At 35.1% G+C, this 22,680-nt stretch overlaps 1 protein-coding gene across 3 annotated transcripts; it reads right to left on the bottom strand.

Annotated features, from left to right (window-relative positions):
* Positions 1–437: 437 nt before the first annotated feature.
* LOC18425381 (ethylene-overproduction protein 1) lies at positions 438–16,970 on the bottom strand. 3 transcript variants are annotated; one of them, XM_011631023.3, is made up of 6 exons: positions 16,128–16,970; positions 14,936–15,163; positions 12,461–14,209; positions 7,661–7,952; positions 6,994–7,303; positions 438–1,037 (listed from the first exon to the last, which is right to left on the bottom strand). In XM_011631023.3, the coding sequence occupies exons 2-6, from the start codon at positions 15,112–15,114 to the stop codon at positions 817–819; spliced, it is 2,751 nt and encodes a 916-aa protein (XP_011629325.1). In that variant the 5' UTR covers positions 15,115–15,163; positions 16,128–16,970; the 3' UTR covers positions 438–816. The 3 variants fall into 3 exon arrangements, with proteins under 3 accessions (XP_011629325.1, XP_020517663.1, XP_006829999.2); XM_020662004.2 differs by having other exon boundaries at positions 14,936–15,172; positions 16,128–16,788; XM_006829936.4 differs by lacking the exon at positions 16,128–16,970 and having other exon boundaries at positions 14,936–15,281.
* Positions 16,971–22,680: the final 5,710 nt, after the last annotated feature.

Here is a 22,680-nt window from a genome sequence, read left to right as displayed (position 1 = left end):
TACTCATGCATCCATGTTGTTTTAGAGAGAGTAGGATTCTGTAAAAAGTAAGCATCAATTGCAATTGGCATTAGTATTAAAACCACCAATGCAAAACAATTGAACCTGAGCATGCTCAACAATGAGAATCTAATTACCAAGTCTCTCAAAGTTATTCCTAATAAGTGCGCAGAGCATGAGCAGGACCAGCCTCTTGACCTGGGTGATAAGGGTAGATGCATCCACAACATGACCTCTAGAGGTCCATTCCGATCAAGGTCCCATGTTAAACTTTGGAAGACAAACAAAAGAAAGAAAAACTATATGGGGTATTGGCAATCCAAAACCTTGGTTTTAATCAAAGAAATGCGTAAATTTTTTGTTTATGTTGGAAAAAATCACGAGAAAAAAAATTTGAAACAAAAGAAATGCAGAAGCATTATGAGACAAAACAAATAGGAGAAAAAACAGGAGTGCACATATAGCTGCACTCATATTGATTCTAATCACAAACAATCACCATCCGCAATGTCACGTACAATTTACACATCCTCCCTCTCTTTCCTTTTATCTTATTTTCTTCTCTTTTCCTCGTTTTTGTTTTCTATCTTTACAGTGCCAACAATGGTGCACCCACTTACACCCACTTGACAATTCTACCACCCAGGGCAGTATCTTATCTCGTTTCTTCACAAGCTCTTGAAATGCCATTTCATATACATTCATTGGTCTCCTGAGGCCACAAAAAATTGCTTGGGCGCAGACTAAAATAAAAATACCGGCTTTCGGGCATTTTGGGTATCTAACAAATGAATCTTGGAGAACTCAGTTGTGTTCCTATTGTTGCCTAGAACATGTTCGGCCATAGATTTCAGCTGTGTCTCCGTGGTTGGGATCAAGACAAAGGGCTGCCTGGCAATCTCGCATGGCTGAAGCCATGTCACCCATAGACTCGTGGAAGGCGGCACGAAGGTGGAGGAGCTGAAGGTCGGTCTTGAATGCAATGGCCTTTGATAGCTCTGCTATGGCATCTGCTTCTTTGTGATCATCCATCAATACTGAAAACCATGCATGACATGCTATGAGTATGTATGTAGACGGTATGATTATGTGCGTTACATGTAAGCATACACATATTGTTACCAACATTATAACAGTCATATGCATTATAGCATACATGCAACATATATAACAAGGTTACATGGATGACATGCTATCAAGTTTATATGCATGTGCATTGTGCCAGTTAACATGTTACCGTACTATCAACATGTATAACATGTTAACCCTCTTGCATAACACTGCATGATATGGCATTTTCATTGCAGGAACATGCATATTAATATTAAGCTAGTAAGTTGTTGAATGATATGTGAAGGAACTCAAACCATGGCATACGATAAAACAAAAGATTGAATTGATGACATGATTGATGGGTCATTACTGTATACATCATTAATATAAGGATAACGTTATAAAAGGTTGCAAACTTTTACTATATAAGGCGCACCTCAAAAATCTAGTAGAAAAGAGTGTTCCAATGTTGGAAAGCCGTTCCAATTAATCATCTCGACTTTGAGATGGATCGATATAAAAGAAAAAAAAAAAGAATTTCAAGTCATAAAAATAGTGCATCTTACAACAAGTTATCTGGATCGTATATTTTTAAGATTTTCAAGTGTTTATAGATCTATTCGATCAGTACGTTTTTTGGCATTTTCAATTTCATAATTTGGATTGAACATGGATTTTCGAGCCACGTAAGGATTCTGACACCGAACTGGTAAAATTTAGATGTGCACCTTATAAAGTATAAGGTGGGCCCTTTATACAAACCTCACCCTTAACATAATAGAATTGTCATTATGCTTATCATCAATGTGATATACTTGTTCCAAGTTATAGATGCGACCAAATAATTATTCAAGGATAAAAATGAATGCCAGCTAAAGCATGAAAAAGGTAAATAATTCGCTAATGGATCTGACAAGTGCCACTAACAAGCATTGAATAAGGTCGAACTCATTTGGGAGTAAATGTTACAGTGGACAAAGCCAAAGACAAAAATTTGTAATGAAAGTGAAGAGAGTTGCAATATTCATCATAATCTCTTCCTTTTTTAATCAAAGGCCAATTTTGAGGATGGCAAATATCCATCATTATACATACATACATTCACACATATAAACATTCTAAACCGCTTAGAAAGGGCCCTTGGGTCTTATTTTCTGGAAGTCCCTTTTAGAAGAAATGTGGGAAATCACGTAGTCCCTAGTGGTAATCTGCTGAGCACCATGAAGTTTTTCAATGTTCTTTAAGGATCTCTGTAGGAACTGCCACTCAAAACTCCATCAACTGGCCACATGATTGATTCTAGTGGAACCAACCAATTTTAAATGAAAAACTTCTCTTTTATAAAATAGTTTCTCTCTGATACATCTGCCTCTATTCGTCATGTATATTTACTACATTTCCAAGTTCTCACATTGGTACATTTAATCCATCTTAAATATTCCAAGCTTCCTACTTATAAACTCGGTGCATGCAAACTTCATATTTTTGTTAACATAGCATTTGTAGATTTTAGATTGACTTGTTGATCAAAATATTGACTAATTTTAATGTTCTGTGAATGATAAATGATTGGAAAATCAACTAACCAGCAAGAAAAAAAGAAAGAAAAGAAATTGGGATGGGTCATATTCTAATACTCATGCCACTATGCTAAAGAACTACCATAAGCTGGTTCTACTCTATTTTCTTTGACACTTTATCTACTTCAACTCTCACATAACCAAGGTTATCAAGACTGGACTGGACTGGCAGCTTTAGACTGGGAAACACAATAATGGTGCCCCATCAAGTCAACCCAACAACCCGAACCGACCTAACCATCGCATTGGCATCGAACCTGGGAATGCCAGGACAGGCCGGTACAACAGGTCTAGAATGAACCAGTTGGTACAAAATGAGTCCAAAATGACAAAAAACAAAGAGAGGACCTTTTTTTTTTGTTTTTGGATTTTTTTTACCTTTTGTAAGGGTTTAGGGCTTTAAAAACAAGATTTAGAGAAAGAAATTGAGCAATTTTGGAAATTTTTCCTTTCCCCTCTCTCTACCCGAAAAATTCAAAATATGGGCCAAAATATGGAAACCTTTCAAGGGATTCGAGCCACTCAGTCACGCTAAGTCAAGCCTCAAGTAAGTCCATTTCTCCTATTTTTTTATTTGTTCATTTTATATTTACAAAATATTAGATACATTTTTTAGAATTTGAGGTTTTTTGCAAAAAAAAAACAAAAAGGGTTTTTCTTCAAATCTTTGCGATTGGTTTGTTGCATTGAAGATGAAGTTTTTTTTTTTTGGCTTTAATAGTCTCATGTTGCAGGCATTTGGTTATTTTGTGGCTTATGTGCATTTTTTTGTACATAATTCATAGGGTTTTTTTTTTTTGAGTTGTCATTTTCAGTTACTTTTCTTGTATTTTTTGTTCTTTTAAACTTCAATAGAACTATGGAAGTATGTTGATAGATGAAATTGTTTCATATTACAGATTTTGCGTATTTTGGTTTCTTTTACGCCTTCGTAAATCATAAGTTCATAGGTCATGACTTAATGACCTCCATTTCATTGTTATTGCTTGATGAAGTAGGGCCTTATTTGAGTTCATCATGAGATATGGAGAATTTATATTTACTTATTTTGTAAATATGGTGTATAATATAGTGTATCAATTGATATATAGTTTTTTTGTATTTTCATATTTTTTATTTTTTTATTGTTTGACCTACCTAACCAAAGAACTGGTCTGAGCGAACCGGTGGCGTTTTAACTTCCTGTCCAGTCTTAATAGGTAATAACATAGCACAGTCATTCAAGCTTTACCTTTTTGCACTAACTAATTTTGATTCAAGGCTTCAAATATAACCCATTAAGAGATCTAAAAAATTCCAATTGCAACTTTGGTGGGAAATAAGGTACTGGGACTCGACTCAGCCAAGATACTTGTCCACTGGCCGAGGCAAGTTACTCGGGCAAGTTCAAGTAACTCGCCCGAGTCTAAAAAAAAAAACAAAAAACAAAAAAACAATGAGTTATATATAGATAACCTGCTCATATAGATAACCTGCTTTAAACAATAAGACTCAATGGGCACACTGGCTAGGTGGCATGGGTCCTCAACAAGAAGTTCAGGGATTGAATCCTGCAGATGAATATCATTTTTGAACCCCAGAAACCCTTACATTAATGACCCCTTTTTTTTAATAAAAAACATTATTTGGGCCAAAAAGACATTTAGATGTTGTTTATAATAAAATGGGCATACGTACTATTTATACGTGTACACCCTACTCTGCCTCGCCCTTAGGACGAGTCCAAGGAACTGGCCTGATTCTGAATCGACTTGAGCGAATCATGGAACACTAGTGGGAAGCATTTTTTACAAGAATTCAGAACTCCTCTAAAGTTTTGTGGTATACAAAGATCCTCCAATGAATGTCTCGCTAGATATTTAAGCAGAAGCCATCCACATCTGTTAACCACACTAGTCGTATGCCTTTATCATCCTCAGGCAATGCTTCGCTTAATGAAATTTTTCCTAATAAAGTAGTTTAATTGATATAATTCATTTTACAATTTAGTAGTTTCTCTCATAGTTAGCAAGTCGAGGGATAATAAAATATCGGCAGACCAAAACATCTGCAACAAATCAATTTTATTTCAAAAAGTCGGAGGAAAAATCGGGCCACAAATTACGGATCGCCAAAAAATAAGGTAAGCTATAGAATTGTGAATATTTCAGATTTGGTTCAAGAAAACGTAGTGAAAAAATCGGTCATGTAAAAATGATAAAATATAGGATTATGATTTGCAGCTATTGCATCGATATACTAAGGCCACTAAACAATAATATTATAGCCTTACTAGTGTCATTAGAATAATACTTAACAAGTTTTTGTTGAAACTTTAAATAAATCCAGCAACAATGCTTATTTTGTTGACACATCACAAAACATATCGTATATCTATTGCGACCACAAAATAAAACAACAACAACAATACTAAACACAAGAACTAATTAGTAAATAACAAGAACTGTGAACCAAGGTATAGGATTATTTCTCAAAAAAACGCCCTCAATATAGGATTGCAGCTAATTAAAAAAAAAAAATGCAAAAACCCAAATATGTAAAATAGTGGTCCATCCAAAATGCTATGTTGTATACACCAATAAAATACAAAAATAAAAATAAAATATGAAATTAATCAAACTTCTTTATGCATAGAAAAAAACAAAATGCTCAAGAAAATTTGAATCTCACACTAAATAGCTACCTAAATCTTTAGTATCATTGAATCTCTCTCTTGCTCAAGGACACTATAGGTTTAAAGAAAAAAATATATATTTTTCATTAGGTTGCTCTCCTTCTAATTTTGCCTATTATTTTAAGATATACGATTTTTTTAATTACTTTTTTTTGAGGAATACATTGCTTGTATTTTTTGTACATTTTTTCTTAAGATAGCTAATTGGTGAAATTTTTTATGGAATTTTTTATTAAATCAAGAATCGTAATTTACTCCCACTGTTAATGTATTTATCTTTAAATCAAAATTCAATAATATTAAGTTAACGAAGAAATAAAGTTATAGGGAAGAAGTTTTTTTTTAAATCTTTATTGAAAAAAAATAAAATATGGATTTAAATCGGTTCCATTAAAAAGTCGTGATTTTTTTAAGATCTTTTGAAATAATTAGAGTTCTTTTAATCGGAGACTTGCTAACTATGGTTTCTCTTCATCCCATATCTTCCTATTCATCCACATATCAACTCTTCAATTTTTTCAGTGACCTTCATAATTTCCCTGAAATTTCTCATGTGCAATCCTCTCTTCCACAGTTAGTCACCATACTCATCATTCATAGTAATCTACCATTATGAATGGTGTGCCAAATTATTAAAATGAAAAAAAAACAATTGAGTACTAATAGTTATTTAAGATGGGTGTGATTTGTATAGGGCACCAACCTTAAATAATCAAAGTAAGGCAAACCTCAATCGTGCCGAAAGATGCATTTTCGGTGCCGGAAACGTATGCAATTGCCTAAAAATCTAATTTCACTCCTAAATATAAAATTTAAAACTTCAAAAATGGTGTAGATCAAGCAGTTCTATAAACACTTGAAAATCTAGAAAATGGACGGTCCAGATAATGTATTTAAAAATGTACTATTTCCAAGAATTGAAATCCTTTAATCTTCATATCTATACATCTCGAGGTGGAAATGATAAATAGGACGGTTTTCCAATGTCGAAACAAACTTTTCCAATGGGTTTTTGAGGTGCGCCTCACTTCTATAGTATAAGGTTGACACTTTATATAAACTTTTTCAAAATGGAAGTACATAAAACAGGGCATAGAATCTTTGAGAGTGTTCTTTTCCATTGCCACATGAGAACTGTAACATTATTGATTAAAGCTGTTTTTCCATCCTATTATCTACAAATACTTTTGATAACCAGACACAAAGTTAAGACCAAAATGGACATCAGCAGCAAGTCAACCATTCACAATTAACGTCATTCGTTTTTCTAAATCTCTATCTATGATAATTGGCAGTAATGGCAACAATTATACATCCCAAAACCAGAACAACCAACCAGCACCTGCCAATCACTACTTGGTAATGTTGATATGACAGATCAAAGCTTTTAAGGGGAAGTATATGATCCAATGGACTATCAAAAACCAGTCCATTGCGTTCATCACATTCCAGTGAAATGATGAATAGAGATGGAGAGAGAGAGAGAGAGAGAGGAACCTACTATTGGCGTCATGTCATCTTTTGGTAGGTCACACTCTCTCCATCACCATTCATCATTTCATTGGATAGCAACAACCACAATGGAACAATTTTTCCATAATCCAAGAATTATAGTAGACTCCCTTTAAGGAAACAGCATCTGAAGAGAAAAGGAAAAGCAAGAAAGAGCAAGATAAATGAGCACACCTGCAGCTCGGTATCTGTAAGGATAAATTCTCAATGGGTCTAATTGGGTTGCCATACTGAGATCACTCTTTGCTAAATCGCGATCACAGTACTCCGAGCGTTTCTCGTAAGCTGATGCATTATTTCTTGCTTTTTCAATTAGTTTAGTCATCTCATCATAAGCTGCTTTTCTCTCATTCTTCATATATTTAACACGTGCAAGGCCCTGGTGTGCTCGTGTATGCCTTATATTAAGAGCACTAATATAGCAGTCTGCTGCAAGATCAAGCTTACCACAGTCGACATAGACACTTCCCAGATTATTCAATGCCTAATGGAGACATTAAAATAGAGATTAGTAGGATATAAAATACACTAACGAAAAAGTTACAAAACTTATTTATAGTTTATATCCTTTTTCTGGGGGAGAGTACCAGTCCAAGGTACAGAAAATCATAGTCTGTTGAGATCATTGCCATTCAATAAAAAAGATTGACAGTGATGTAGCAGTGGAAGCCGCCATAACATGATGTAACCTAAGTCCTACTCTCAGTCTCCATGACCATCCTTCATTTTATTGGATGGTGATGAACCCAGAGGATTATGACTTCAGTTAGTCCATTGGATTATAGTATTTGTTGGATCTTTATAGATACATTATTTTCTTTAAGGTATCCTCAGTCAGTACCTGTCCTTTGCGTAGCCCATCAGAAGGGCATTTCAAGGCCTCCTCAAGAAGCATGATGACATGGGCTGAAGCCTCAGAATCCAAGTTCGCATCTGCTAAAGCATAAGCTTTGAGGAAAAATGCTTCGAAAGACCTCTTGATTGAGAGGGACTCCTCTGCCTTAACCAAAGCATCTTCTCGATGACCAGTGTCATATAAGATCCAGCCTTCATACACTAGCCTCTCATAATCTGAGCCAGAACTGTTTCGAGCCAATCGAAGACTACGCATTGCAGCTTTCTGACAGTTTAACCTATACAGAGAGAGACATTTCCTTTAGGATAATCATTTAACTTGGCAGTTCCAGCAAATAGGTGAAGTGTACTAAAATCGACTGTCATATGTGGTAGTCCATAGGGGCATCCACCTTCTGTTCCTGACAACGGACGATGAAAATTAACCAAAGAGGAGCCAGCATCCATTCACACATACCGCTAATCAATGGTTTAAAAAACGGATCGGTGACCCGGATCGGGCTTCCCAAGAACCGATCCGGATCGGTGAATCGGCGATCCGGATCGGGAATCGGGTGAATCGGTCAGAATAAAGCTTAAAAAAAATTCGAAAAAATTATTAAAATTCATTATAAATATTGTTTTTTAGGAATTCAATAAAAAATGAGGGTACTCCATTAAGAATTTTCATGTTTTTGAATGAATATGCGAATATTGATATGTTCTTTCCCTGCATGAACCGCCATTCAGCATTTAATTTACAGTATTTCGTGCTCATCCCTACACTGTTGCTGTTGGGACTCGATATGTGAATAATATGGCTGGGATAGGGTGGCCTCAGAATCATCATCTCTCTCATTTTCTCTTTGAATAATATGGATTAAAAAAAAAAAATAACAAATTTTCAAAAAAATCGATCATGGATTAAAAAAAAAATCACAAATTTTCAAAAAATTCTATCATGGATTACAAAAAAAAAATTGATCATGGATTAAAAAAAAAAAATCACAAATTTTCAAAAAATTCAATCATGGATTACATAAAATTTGATCATGGATTACATAAAATTCGATCATGGATTACATAAAATTCGATCATGGATTACAAAAAAAAAACAAAAAATTCAATGGTGGATTACAAAAAAAGAAAAAAACAGTTCGATCATGGATTACAAAAAATTCAATCATGGATTACAAAAAACTCTATCATGGGTTACAAAAAAAGCAAAAAACAAAAAAATCAATCATGGATTACAAAAAAAAAAACAAACATTTCGATCATGGATTACAAAAAAAAAACAAACATTTCGATCATGTATTACAAAACATTCGATCATGGATTACAAAAAATTCTATCATGGGTTATAAAAAAAAAAAAAAAAACAAAAAAAGCGATCATGGATTACAAGAAAAGAAAACAAACATTTCGATCATGGATTACAAAAAATTCTATTATGGGTTACAAAAAACCAAAAAATTCGATCATGGATTACAAAAAAACAAAAACAATTCGATCATGGATTACAAAAAAATCGATCAAGTATTACAAAAAAATCTATCAAGGATTACAAAAAAAAAAAAAAAAAAAAAAAACCGTACGGACTCGCCGATTCCGTACAGTGAATCGGCGAGTCACTGTGCGGAATCGTCCGGTTCTCTCTAGAACCGGACGATTTCCGATTTTTCAACCGATCCGGTCCCTTTTCGCGAATTCCGAGTCGAACCGAGCGAGTCCGGTTCGACTCGGCGTTTTTTAAAACGCTGCCGCTAATATTCACCATTCACCATTGGAAATGCACAGTGGATACCCCTTTTGTGTACCATATTCCATACTACATAGGTGCTACTCTACTTCCCCACCAATGATATATACCTCGATCAAAAGTACAAGTAAGATTTGTTTTCCATAACTAAGAGGTCGCTCAGAAGTTATGACACAAAAATTGGAAAATTTAAATACAATCCAAAGAGAATAAGTCCTCTTGAATATACTCAAAAACTAAAACTCTGTGGCATTACTATGGGAAACACATCACTTTCTTTACATTATAGACCAAATGTTCATGGTCACAGAAAAGCAAAACAGATTCCTGCTTCACGGTGGAAATATTTTACATGGCATGAAGACAAAAGCTTTCAGCAGTTTCATAAATAAAGAAGTGCTCTTAAAAATGAATACCAATCAAAATTAGAGCTCCACATTTCCCATTCTCTAGAAAACCTCACCATTTTCGCTGAACATAATTCAGAAGTAGGCTTTCACATCTCTGTATTAATTTTAATAAGCATAGTCTATACCAAACCCATAGAAAAACTAGGCTCTAAGATATCTACTATTACATTATTAAGCTAAGGTTAATGGTGGACAGACAAGTGTGTAAAAAAAAAAAAAAGGACCCTATGCCTAGAGATAATGTAGGGCAAGTGACTTTAAATAGGTGTTAAGGGTGGACATTGTATGAAGTAATCGAGATAACTACTATGGATGTATAAAAGGAAAACGAAGGGTTGCATCTCCTTGCCATCCTAGAGACAAATAAACATCATTTTCCTCAAACCGTTAATCTCTTCAGCGAAACTCAAAAAAAGAAAAAATTAAAAAAAAAAAAAAAACAATTGCTACAATTTTGTAAAAACCACGTGAGAGAAAATTTCTATCTAGATAGGTATAGAGATAGAATGGTTTCCTAAAAAATCTCTCTCTAATAGGCATAGAGGTCCACAAATAAAAAAAGAAAAGAAAAATGGATATGGAATGTTTGCTTTTAACGTATATAGGAAAGAATATTAGAGGGGATATCAGTTGTTTATAAGGTGAATTCAAGTATACTTACAATTATTTTCTTTCAATGTTCCAAGTTAAAGTTAAAATTAATAGCAAGTTTTGAATCCTTTAACTCTCTTCCAATTTTCTAATTTGATAAGAAGAATATTACAATTAACTCTCATCCAAGTTAACTCTCATCCAAGTTCACATAGATCTCGAAAATTGAAGTTGAAATAGTATTTGCACAAAGCATTTATACAGGGCATCTATGAAGGCCTATTCAAATTCAAAGCATGATAAAGAAGTATGTAATAGAAAGGGTATCTTCTACAAAATAAAATGACAAATGCATGTTATTTTTTAATATTTATTTCAAACTATACAAATTTTATGACCATAGTTTTAAAAACTCAAATTCTTTAAAACTATAGGTGATATTAAAGCAAAGAAGGATCGCTCTAGCTCGGGCTTCCTACTTTTACACTCCGAAAGGCACGACTTTGCACGCTCAACTTGCAAGCCATAAGACCTCCTAACTATGAAACTTCCATAGTTCAGGAACACCAACTAGCAACGATATAGTTCCTCTCAATGACTGGTTACCACATGAATTCCGGGGAGGACTGCATCACAAATGATATTGCAACTACTACCCATACTGAACGGCTGATCCAATGGCCTGCTACCGGAGCGGGAATCTCTCCTGAGCAGTCTGACATCCCCCCATAGTATAGCTCTAGTGCTCTATCGAATGAGCCCCCCCTCTAATTCAAAATCCCAAGATAGGGGTAGTGAAAAGTAGCATGAAAAAGAGAGCCCCATAGAATGTTTCTCATGTAGTCGTCGTCCTTCTAATAGTGATAGCATGCTGGATCTAAGGAGGATAGAGTGCATCCCTAATTCCTTAGAAAAAAATAGGCTTTTGCGTTTGAATATGACATTCTTATATGGACGCGTGCCGTAAAGAATGCTTCTTCCTGGTTGGACGGGTTTGATAGCTCGACCGTAGTTATGTCAATTGTAGTTACATCTGTAAGTAGCTTAGTCCATCTTTATTCCATTTCATATATGTCTGAGGATATGCATAGCCCTCAATTTATGAGTTTATTAAAAAAATTTAATAAACCAATTTAACCTGAGGATGTCTTTAGTAGTTATAACATTTTACTAATAAAGTAATAACAAAATAAATATGATTTTTCTCATGAATACTACAAGATAGAAAAAAGAAACTACCAATCTCAAAAATCCCATACAATGGCGCTACAATTGTAGCATTAGTATCCACAGTGGTGCCTGAAGCCAATCGATACTCCAGCAAATAAGTTGACAATGTATGCAAGAAAGAGAACACCTGAATGATCGAATTGGTACACCTTTTGTACGCTAGACCCCACTTTATGTATGCATGACTATAAAGAAAAGCACATCATTGTTGGATTCAGGACCAAGAGCAGAATCGGGGATCAGAAGTGGGGGATAGTGAAATGCTAGAAGATCTCTATAGCTGGGAGTGTCATCCGTACAAATGCATATGTTACGAGTGAAGATCCCCAAATGTTAGGTATCAAGATCCCCAAATGTTAGGTATCAAGATCCCAACTGTTTGGAGATCTTGATCATGTCCTTTTGGGATCCTGATCCCAACCTATTGGATCTAGGATGATGTATATTATTTAATATAGATATCTCTTTGTTTAGAGCCAGCAAGCAATGCAACTATATTAAAACTATAGTTCTGTTGCTAACTGCCTATAAATAAAGAAAATGATCAGTTTGGTTGTTGTCTTAGTCTTTAATGTTGGGATTGAGATTCCTAAATAGGCATCTGGTATGCTATTCCCAAGTTCAGTAAGTCATGGAAAGTAAAATTGACATAAGCTTGGTGTTGTTTGAAGAGTTTCAAAAAAGTGATGACAAGAAAGAAAAGAAAAAAAAACCAATTGTTCCACATGAAATAGCCATAGCATCAATTTTTCTACTTAATAACGGGAATAGCTTGAGTAAAAATCAGAAAACAAAAGTTAATGATTTAAGTTACCGTAGGAGAAGAAGAGATTGTCGAAACCGAAGTAGGCTAGTCCCAGGGTCATTCTCCAGCATCTGATGCACAACAGCCAAAGAACCAATATCATCCACCGAAGACCACCGATCATAGAGCTGCATCCAACATTCAGCCTGGTTCCATGGTTGTACCCGATCCCTAAGAAGCTCGACTAACTGAACAGCATGCACCTGCCCATGAAACATCATATAAGTCGGGTCTAGAGTGAGAAGCGCTCTTATATCTCTCATGGCCCCATCATAATCCTCAAGAGCGAGATTGAACCAGGCCCTAAGCTCAAGGCAATCTGGAGAAATTTTAAACCCCAGAATCCTATTCACCTCCCCAATTGCTTGAACTAGCTTGTTATCATTCATCAAATCGACGGCTCTGTATTTGTAGGGATATGATAAAGTTGGGTCCAACTCAGTTGCTGTATTCAAGTCCATCATCTTCTCATTCCCGATGCCATATAGAGATCTCTCTTGAAACATCCATCCAACTGGTTTATATGAGGATATCAGGCTGTTCATTTGCTTATATGCAGAGTATTTGTGCCCCCTCTTGAACTTGGCCCTTGCAACACCTGCTACAGAGTAGATGTGCCCCTCCTCCACAGAGGCTTGGAACCAACTTTGAGCATCCTTGTATTCTTTTCTCTCTAACATTACACAACCCAGTTGGTGCAAAGCGAGTTCTTTTTGCCACCGGCTCGTGGCAGACTCCCCCAACCTCTCTAAAAGCATCACAGTTGTGTTTGATTTTGGGTCCTCCTCCATAGCCACCTGACTCAAGAGATAATAGAGAGAGAAAGAAGCATGCCCCACCTTGGCTAACCTTTTCCTTCCCTCTGGATTACACAAAAGCCTTGTTACCCCTGGATTATGAAGAGAGTTTGGTAGCTGTCTTAGAAAGACCTGCAAGCAAGAGGCTACGAGAATATGAGCTGTTTCCTCCAAGCCATACTCCACAAAGAGCAATGCGTGATCAATGTTGCAGACTAAAGAAGCAAGATGCCTATCGCAAGCCATCTTCATTTCCTCACAGCAAAACTTATTAGCAAAAGAGAGAAGGTCAAGGACCACATCAGGGGGGAAATTGTCCAAGCTACGCCTCCTACTATACTCCTCAACAGCTCTCATGCTCCGAGCTGAAATGCCATTGTCGGAGAAATTTATTTTCTCTCTTATCGACTCCAAAAAGCCACCATAGAGCATGGTGTGAAAGGGAGTCGATAGGGTAGCCATGTTTTGGCGAACACAGACAACCTCCTCATCTCCAATGCAAAAAGCCATATCCCCTTCAGCCACTGAGGTTGAGCACTCTTCTGATGCTCTTTGTCTGACATCCACAGGGGGTTGGCGACAAGGGCAAGGGTCGAAAATGGAATTCGGGTCATAGCCATGAGAAAGAGAGGCTTTTGGACACTCCATCATCCTCCCACTACAACTCATGGGCTTTGAGCCTTCGAGCTCATCTTCTCTCCTCTCAAACCTTAGCCAAGCTGAAAGAACCACCTTGTGGTGCACATCATGAGCATGTTGACGAGCAGAGCGTAGGCTACGACGAAGAAGTTTGGGTTCTTTCAGGCCTCGAAAGACAGAGGATTGCTCGAGATAGAGGTTTGCCTTTTCATGGTCAGGGGCCTTCTCAAGCTCTCGATGGATGGAGGCGAGAGTTTCTACAAAATCCACAAACTTCAAATGGGGTTCGATAGCAGGTTCAATGAGGTCCGCAACTGGTAAGCTGCAATAATAATGCTATCATCATAATAGAAACTCCTCAATTGTTATAAACATTGTAACAAAGATAATGAATTGAAAAAATTGATCACCTTTCGCTCAGATATCTCAACAATGCCAATCACAAATAAAAAATAAAAAAACAAAGAAGCAAAAGACTTGTTTTTCAGAGAATAAAAGCCACCACTTATAATGCTTAACTTCTCATCGATAGCCCAAATTATGCAATCAGGAAAAGGCAAATTGCTTAAAGAAAATTCCATTTTCTGCGAGTAAAACACTATGTCGCTTATGCATAGATGATATCAATTGCCCATTTTGAAATGAGCCTGATCCTGGAGGATAGTATCAATTTCCCCAATCATTAGAAAACAAATATAAATTAAGAGAAAAATATACAATGCAAACCTTCCAAAGAATGAAAACCTAAAACGATAGAAGAGGGGAAAAACATTATCCAAACATTCACAAGCATCACAACCCACAATCAACAGGAATTTTCTGTTATTTTATTCCTTTTTTCCTTTTTTGCTACTCAAGCGAGAGGTTTGTGTCTACCCACCCATTGTATTAATAAGGATGAAACTTTACATGAGATGAGATAGACCTTGTACAATCAAGATGAATTTCCTATGAATGAAACCCATCAATTCTAACCGATATAGAGAAGCCACAAGACATAAGGAAAAGAAAAATTTGTAAAGGCAAAGGTCAACATAGAGAAATTTACCCAAAGGGGAGAAGAGAATCCCCCTGGTTAGAGTTGATGTGAAGGGACTTGCAGCGATGAAAATTCGATTTCGATTCCTGAACCTTATCATTTGGAGTGACTGCATAAACCTGAATCCCTTTGCATCCATCGACCAGTTTCAGGCTCCTCATTGTTGAAAGGAAAGCGTGCTGCATCATGCTGCCTCCAATTCACCTAAACCATCCCCTCCGATCTCGCCTCTCCGATCTGCAAATTCTTCAAAACCAATATTCAATGGATAAACTCTTCAACACCAATGCATCTCTGGATAGTTTATTTATAACGCAGTTCATTTTGATGAGGAGAAACCCCATATTTTCCCCCCTAAAGTTATTTTCGATTATTTCTCCAAAACCCAATTCTTCGCAAGTGTATACGAATTCATGAAAACTTCTTAATTCACCAAAAACAGAAAATAAATAAGGGGAAAAATGGTATTTTCGAGCTCAATAAGGAGAAATCCAGCTAGACAAAAGAATATTTAATCTCTATTGAAATGTGATCCTCAATGAAAACGTTAAATTGGGGTCGATAAAACCAGGGGGTCAACGATGTCAATTGTTATGTAAAACCCAAACCAGATGAGAATAACGGGACGTATACAAAGCTATCTGCTTAAAAGGTGGGAGACCCAAATAAAGACAGATTGAATACAATAATACATGGTCCTACGCCATAAAAAATAAAGAAGCATTAAAATTGTGGAGGCAGGCATCAATCATCATCAGTAAAAAAAAATTAAATGAGAAATGGGGGTGCCCCAAATGAGGAATGGGGCCAGTGGGGTGGAGAGAGAACACAATTGCCTCGCTAGAGAGAGAAAATAAATAGAGGGGAGGTTTCAATGGTGCGAGACCCATGAAATACACATTCATGTAGACCTGAAAATGCCCATCAACTAATCACAACCTTCAGGAAAGGGAAATATAACCTTTACAAAACCCAACATAAAAATTTCAAAAATTTAAACCAAAGCAATCCAGCAATATCAAAAGAAATCATTTAAACCAAAAATAAAGACCCAATGAGGATACGAGATAGAGAGAGAGAGAGAGAGAGAGAGAGAGGGGACAACAACATTGAGAGAACTCATTTAAAAGGAAAGCAAACAATCACCCAAATGAGGAAATGGGGAAATTGGGTTAGAGACAAAAAGAGTGTGTGAGTTTACCTTTGTCTTGATTCCAGAGAGAGAATTAAAGGGGAAGCCTGCACCACCAGAGCCAGAGGCAGATGATGCAGGCTGCTGCTTTTTTTTTTTTTTCCCCCTTTTTTTTGAAAATTTTGTCTTTTTTTTCACACAAAAAGCAAAACAAAGAAAAGGGATGGCGTTTTTGCTCCTAAGAGAACGGTCATGGGTGGCCAACCAGATGGAATGAGGCAGCGGTTGGAACCGAAAACAGGGGATTTCGAGCTCATGCCAGGCCCTCTTTGCCTTCGGACACGCCTACCCGCCGCAACCCACTCCCAACAAGAGAGAGAGGGCTAGAGAGAGCCAGGTGGAATAAACCCACTCCCAGAGAGAAACAGAGAGATTCTAGAGAGAGAGCGCCATGTGTGAATAATCCCAATAAGAGAGAGAGACAAGGGGGTTAGAGAGAATCTAGAGAGAGAAATAAGAGAGAGGAGGTTAGATAGATTCTAGAGAGAGAGAGCCATGTGTGAATAATCCCACACCCACTAAGAGAGAGAGAGAGATGCTAGAGAGAGAGACAGGTTTGAATTTGGGTCCTTGGCTGCTGTGAGGGGTAGAGACAGAAACAGAGAGATGAGAGAGAGGGGGTTAGAGAGAGAAGCTAGAGAGAGAGAGGGGTTGGGGAATGTTTTTTTGCACTCGGTTAATATGAAAAATAGGAAATCTTATGGTGGGTTGGAATTGTTCTCCTTTTCAAGAGATGTGAGAGAGAGAGAGAGAAGGGGGTCGAGAGATGAATGAAGAGAGAGAGAGAAGGGGGTAGAGAGAGAGAGAGAGGGTGTGAAGATTTTGGGCATGGGCGAAAATAGGAAAGCATATGTTAGGTTGATGTTGTCTCCCTTTTTATGAGATGTGAAAATGAAGTCGAATAGGAGATGTGACGATGAAGTCGAATAGGGGAGAGAGAGTGGGAGAGAGGACAAATTTAGTGGGAAAATAATGGAAGGGAGAGTGGGTAGAGAGAGAAGGGTTTGTAGAGACCAATGTTCCGATTGTTGACTCGGGCCGACTGCTCGGCCCATGCCTTGTTTGAGTACTCGCTCTATTATGAGTAATTCAATCCGAGTAGGATCGAGTATTCTAGCCGTTGGAAACTATTACAAATTTATAAAAATACCAAAAAATAAGAAAAATATATTCAAAGTAAACTTTATTAAAATGCAATTAATTATGGATAAAAAAGCAGGAAAGAAATAGATTTTAAAAAATTAGTTTGTGGTCGGGGGTATTTTTTTAATTTTTAAAAATTAAAAGAAAATAAAAATAAATATTCATAGCCAAAATACTTTTCAATCGCGACCAAAATCATCGAAAACATAAATGAATAAAAATGTTATAAATATATTTCTTATTTGTTATTTTTCTAAGATCCCCAAGTTGGACAACTCGAGCTCGAGTAATTAGACTTAACAACTCGGCCGATTTTTTGAATACTGGTAGGCCACCCTTGGCCGTGGCCCAGCCCAGCCCTCGGCCCAATAGAACCAAGCTAAAAATAAATAAGCGAATAAATATGACCGGGCCGGGCCGGGCCGGCAGTCCATTGTCAGCCCTACTAGAGACTAGATGGGAGACGTAAAAATTAGAGAGAGAGAGAGAGAGCCCCCTGGGGGGTATGTTGGATACTTGGCTAATGTGGAAATCAAATGTTAGGTTGTGTTGCTAACAAGAAGCATGGTTGTGACAACAAATGTCTGAAGATACATATAAAAATGAAGAAAAAATATTACCAAGGTTAAGTTTATTTTGGGTAGTGTGGAGATCTTACGCTACCTTCAATTGCCTCTTGTTCCTTCTGAGATGATAAGATGTATAAATGAGTATGTTTGTCTCCCTCTGGTTGCGTGGACATGACATCCTACTTTCCTTTGTTTGTTTAGTTTAAAATATACCATTCTTCTGCCAGAGCATACTGTGCATTACTCCTGTGGTAGAGGATTAACTTTAGAGAATAGCTTGAGGGCTTGGTGGTTGTATTGCCGAGCTTTATTAGGAGGTCTCTAACTTCTTCATCATCAAAAGGTGTGCCCAAATCCCTATTGATTTACTATTTTATTTATCTTTTTTTTTATATATACTATTTTACTTATCTTTGTTTTTCATACTTTTTTTGTTTTCTTTTGTTCATACTATTTTACTTATCTTTTTTTAAAGGATTAACTTGGGACAATTTTTTTATGCAAAATTTTGGAAACCACCTATAAATTATTAAATGATTACATTTAAAGGAAATTCTAAGTTTTGAGTTTTCTAAGACTCAAATCTTATCCTTAAAACTTTGAGGTTTTTTACTCAATCTTGAGATATTATTTTTTTTAAAGCTCACAGATAATGCAATTTAAAAAAAATGAAATTATTTTCATATCCTCTATTTTTAAGTTTCATTTCTTGATAAACTTAAAATTTCAAAATATATCTTCTAAACCTCTAAGCATTTTAAACATATTTTTTAACCTAAACAAATGCGAAAAGACATGTTGATTCTAAACTCAATCCTTTCTCTCTCTTCACTTATATACTCTAAACTTCTTTTTTTCTCTCTTCCTACGTCTCTCTCACTCTCTCTCTCCTCCCATATTTTTCCAAACACCTCTCTCTCTCCTCTCAGTAACTTCTCACCTCCATGAAACCATTCTCTCTATCTAAAAATTTGTGAGGATGGCTTTTAGAAAATACATGTCTTTTTAGATTTGTTTGGCTTAAAAAAACAAGTTTAAATTAACTCAGAGGTTAGAGGATATAAATTTTAAACGAAATAAATTTTACAATTGTAATTCTCCAAGATATCTTTTAAAACATTGGGTCTATAATGAAATGAAACTTAAAAATATGGGGTATGGAGATATTTTCTCAAAAAAATTTATTATATCTCCAAAAATTTTGAGTCGTAAGAATGCCCTACACTATATTTGTCTGAGGACGTAATGGACAGTACGATCCCTCAAGAGCATGAAATCTTTTGGCAAAATATAAGAAGTAAGGTGCAGCTCAAAAATCTAATAGAAAAAAATGTTCCCAAGTTGGAAAACCTTCTAGTTGATTTTTTCAACCACAAGTGTGGACACAAGGAAAAAAAATCGCAAACCTTAAAAATAGTGTATTTTGTAATAAATTATCAAGACCATTATTTTCAAGATTTTTTTTTAGTATTTATAGATATGATTCATTTACACTTTTTAAAATTTTAAATTTCATAATTAAAGTGGAACATAACTTTTTAGATCATCATGATATTTCACACATCCGAACTATTTCTTCCGAACAATTTCAAGGTGCGTCTTAGTATAGTATAAGATTGGCGCGTTATACACACCTCACCCAAAAAAATAAAGGGCAGGGATTATATTTGCATGTCTCATGTAATAAAATGGAAGGATACGAAAAATTCTCTCAGAACTTTTGTCCATTACACCAAATAAAAGGGACAGGTTAGCTCGATATAAAGGGACAGGGTAGTCCGGAGCAAATATAGGGAAATTTTGTTCTTAGCAAATAAGGATACGAAAAATTTTCTTCAAAATGTTACCTTTTTTTTTGTTTTTTTTGTTTTTTGTGATCTTCCTCTCTAATTAAAGGAAAATAGTTTGATAGGACAGTAGCCCCATCATAATAAGTAACGCCTCACCTCATAACTCATCAAAAATTATAATTCAAGTGTCAGAAAACCTTTACATCAACCATCTCGGCTTGAACATTATAGTTGTTAGTATATTATAACTTGACCGTCTATTTTGTCTTAAAAAAAAAGTGTTAATAGATCTGCACGATCTGTACCTTTTTTAGTATTAACTTTTACTGTCAGTGTTGAAAATTAATTTTAAAGCCATCCTGACGATTTTCGTCGTCGAAATTGTTTTCTAGGTGAGGATTTGAGGTAAGGTTTTATTTTGTTTTCATAAAGCATAGGCTTTATAGAAACTTCATGCTTAAATACAAGAGATTTGTGGAAAATGAGGTTGCAATTATCCTTAAATATTGGAAGCGAAATTGCTTCAGGTGTGTCACAAAGTTTAAAAGGGAAAATATCATTCAAGGCCCGAAAACCCCTTGCAAAATTATTCAAACAATTATTCAAAGTAAATTTTTTTTTTCACTTAGATTCCTCATCAAAAAATAAAAAAAAATATCAAAGTACTTTATTCGGAAGGAGGAACAATAAATAGCATTTTAATAATTTGGTATGCCAAGGGGAACAACTACGGCTAACTTTGTATTTGATACATATATGGCGTTTGTATGTCAAATGATAAAAATGCTTAGTTTTCCATCTTTAGTAATCGTAAATACTGTTTTACTTATTTGTAACGCATGTGCATTTTCATTATTCAGTTGTCTTGGGGTATCAAATCATTTCAATGCCCCTTATTGTTATTCCTTCTCAATACAGATCAAGGGCAATTCAAGGGTCTTTTAAAATTATTTAAATGAAAAAACTAACCCACTCAAATGTTAATTGGGACCATTAAATCCCTTTATTAATGAATTTGTAAAGGGTTTCAACCCAATGATATTTTTCCATTAAATATTTCTTTTATTTTAATTTTTGTAAAAAGTATGATATATACTCTTAATTGCTCAATTTTACATCCAACAGCTAAAAGTAATTATAATATTTTCATTATAAAAAAAAATTATTTTATAATAATTTTATAATTTTTTTTTATAGAAGGTAAGGTGCACCTCAAAAATCCCATAGAAAAGAGTGTTCCAAAGTTGAAAAACGTTCCATTTGATCATCTCGACCTCGAGATGTATGTGATATAAAGAAAAAATAATTGTAAGTCTTAAAAGTAGTGCTTCTTGTAACAAGTTATATGGATTGTCTATTTTCAAGATTTCAAGTGTTTATAATCTTCTCAATCTGCATTTGAAATTTTAAATTTCATAATTATGATTGAGCATTGATTTTCAAGCTATCATAAGACTTCCCACATCAAAATTGCATCTCCTGTAAAATATAAAGGTGTGCGATGTGCCGCACTTGTATAGTATAAAATAAATAATTTTATGGAAAAATTTATAGAAAGTTGCTACCTTATACGATACACATAAGGTGCATCTCACAATTCCAGTAGAAAAATATAGATGTGTGCCACACTTGTGTAGTATGAGATAAATAATTTGATGGAAAAATTTATAGAAGGTTGATACCTTATACGATAGAAGTAATGTGCACCTCACAAATCCAGTAGAAAAGAGTGTTTCAAAATTGGAAAACCTTCCAAGTAATCACCTCAACCTTGAGATATATAGATATATAAAAATAAATAAAACTTAAGTTTTAAAAGTAGTGCATCTTGTAATAAGTTATCTAGGCCATCTATTTTTATGATTTTCAAGTGTTTATCGATCTACTCAATCTGCACTATTTTTAAAATTTTAAATTTCATAATTAAGATTGAACATTGATTTTCAAGCTACAATAAGAGTTTCGACACGAGAACTACATCTTCCAGCAAAATATAGAGGTGTGTCACACTTGTATGGTATAAGGTCTGCACCTTGTATGGATAAGGTTTGATGAGTCCAAGCCCTCACCTATTTAAATGAATCCTCTCTCCAAAATCCATTCTAAATGGAATTTGGAGATTTTGAATGTATTTTGGATCTAAAATTTTAAAGGTTGAATATCTAAATTATGATTAGTATATATCTTTAAAAATTACAAAAAATATTTTTTAAAATCATTTTAAGATCCTTAAATAGGTGGCGATACCATCCATTAACATCGATCTACACGTTAGATGTTGAGTGCGTGAAGGTACGCTATTGTAGAATTGCATCCCCTAACTAATGTTCTACTTCTCCCATGATATTAGCAAATTTGGTACGTCGGGAGAGGCATTTTAAGTTCATTTTAAATTTTAAAATTTATTTATTTATTATATTCATAATTCTCATGATCTAGCTTACCAACCTTTAAAAATTTAGATCCGAAATCTATCTCTAAGATGAATAGGGAGAGAGGACTCACAATAATAGTTGAGTCTGTAGACTCACTTAAACTTCAAGAAAAACATGTCGACTCTCAGCATGCATCCATCGTGAACTTGTAGATCAATGTAGGAAAAATCGAACCGCATTGGTCAACCGGATATGGGGCCGGAAGTAGTTCAACCGGCCTAATCGATAAATCAATCGATTCAACCGGTCTAATCCGACGGTCAAAAAAGTGTTAAAAAATAAAAAAATAATATAAAACAAATATAAATTTAAAGCATGATTAAACAAAATACATCCAAATAAAGTTGAAAATTAATTAAAAAAAAATGGATTTTAAAGAAACAATTTGTGCCCAGAGGTATTTTTGAAATTTTTTAAACAACGTGAAAATGTAAAAATAATATTAATGGCCAAAATAAGTTTTAATATTTTCCAAAATGAGGAAAAACATAAAAAAAATGCATCACAGACAAAATCCCTTATTTTTTTGGATTTTATATAATTGTTTTTAAATTTTTTTAGAATACCCAATCGGTTCATCAAAATCCTCTGAAACTGAAACTGGTTAGTGGTCGGTTCCGATCTA

The sequence above is a fragment of the Amborella trichopoda genome, chromosome 8 (genome assembly GCF_054954075.1).
Source record: "Amborella trichopoda isolate Santa Cruz 75 chromosome 8, AtrichopodaSantaCruz75HAP2 v2.0, whole genome shotgun sequence".
In the NCBI taxonomy this organism is placed as follows: domain Eukaryota; kingdom Viridiplantae; phylum Streptophyta; class Magnoliopsida; order Amborellales; family Amborellaceae; genus Amborella; species Amborella trichopoda.
The sequence above is the reverse complement of the archived record's forward strand: the minus strand, read 5'-3'. Positions and strand labels throughout refer to the sequence as shown.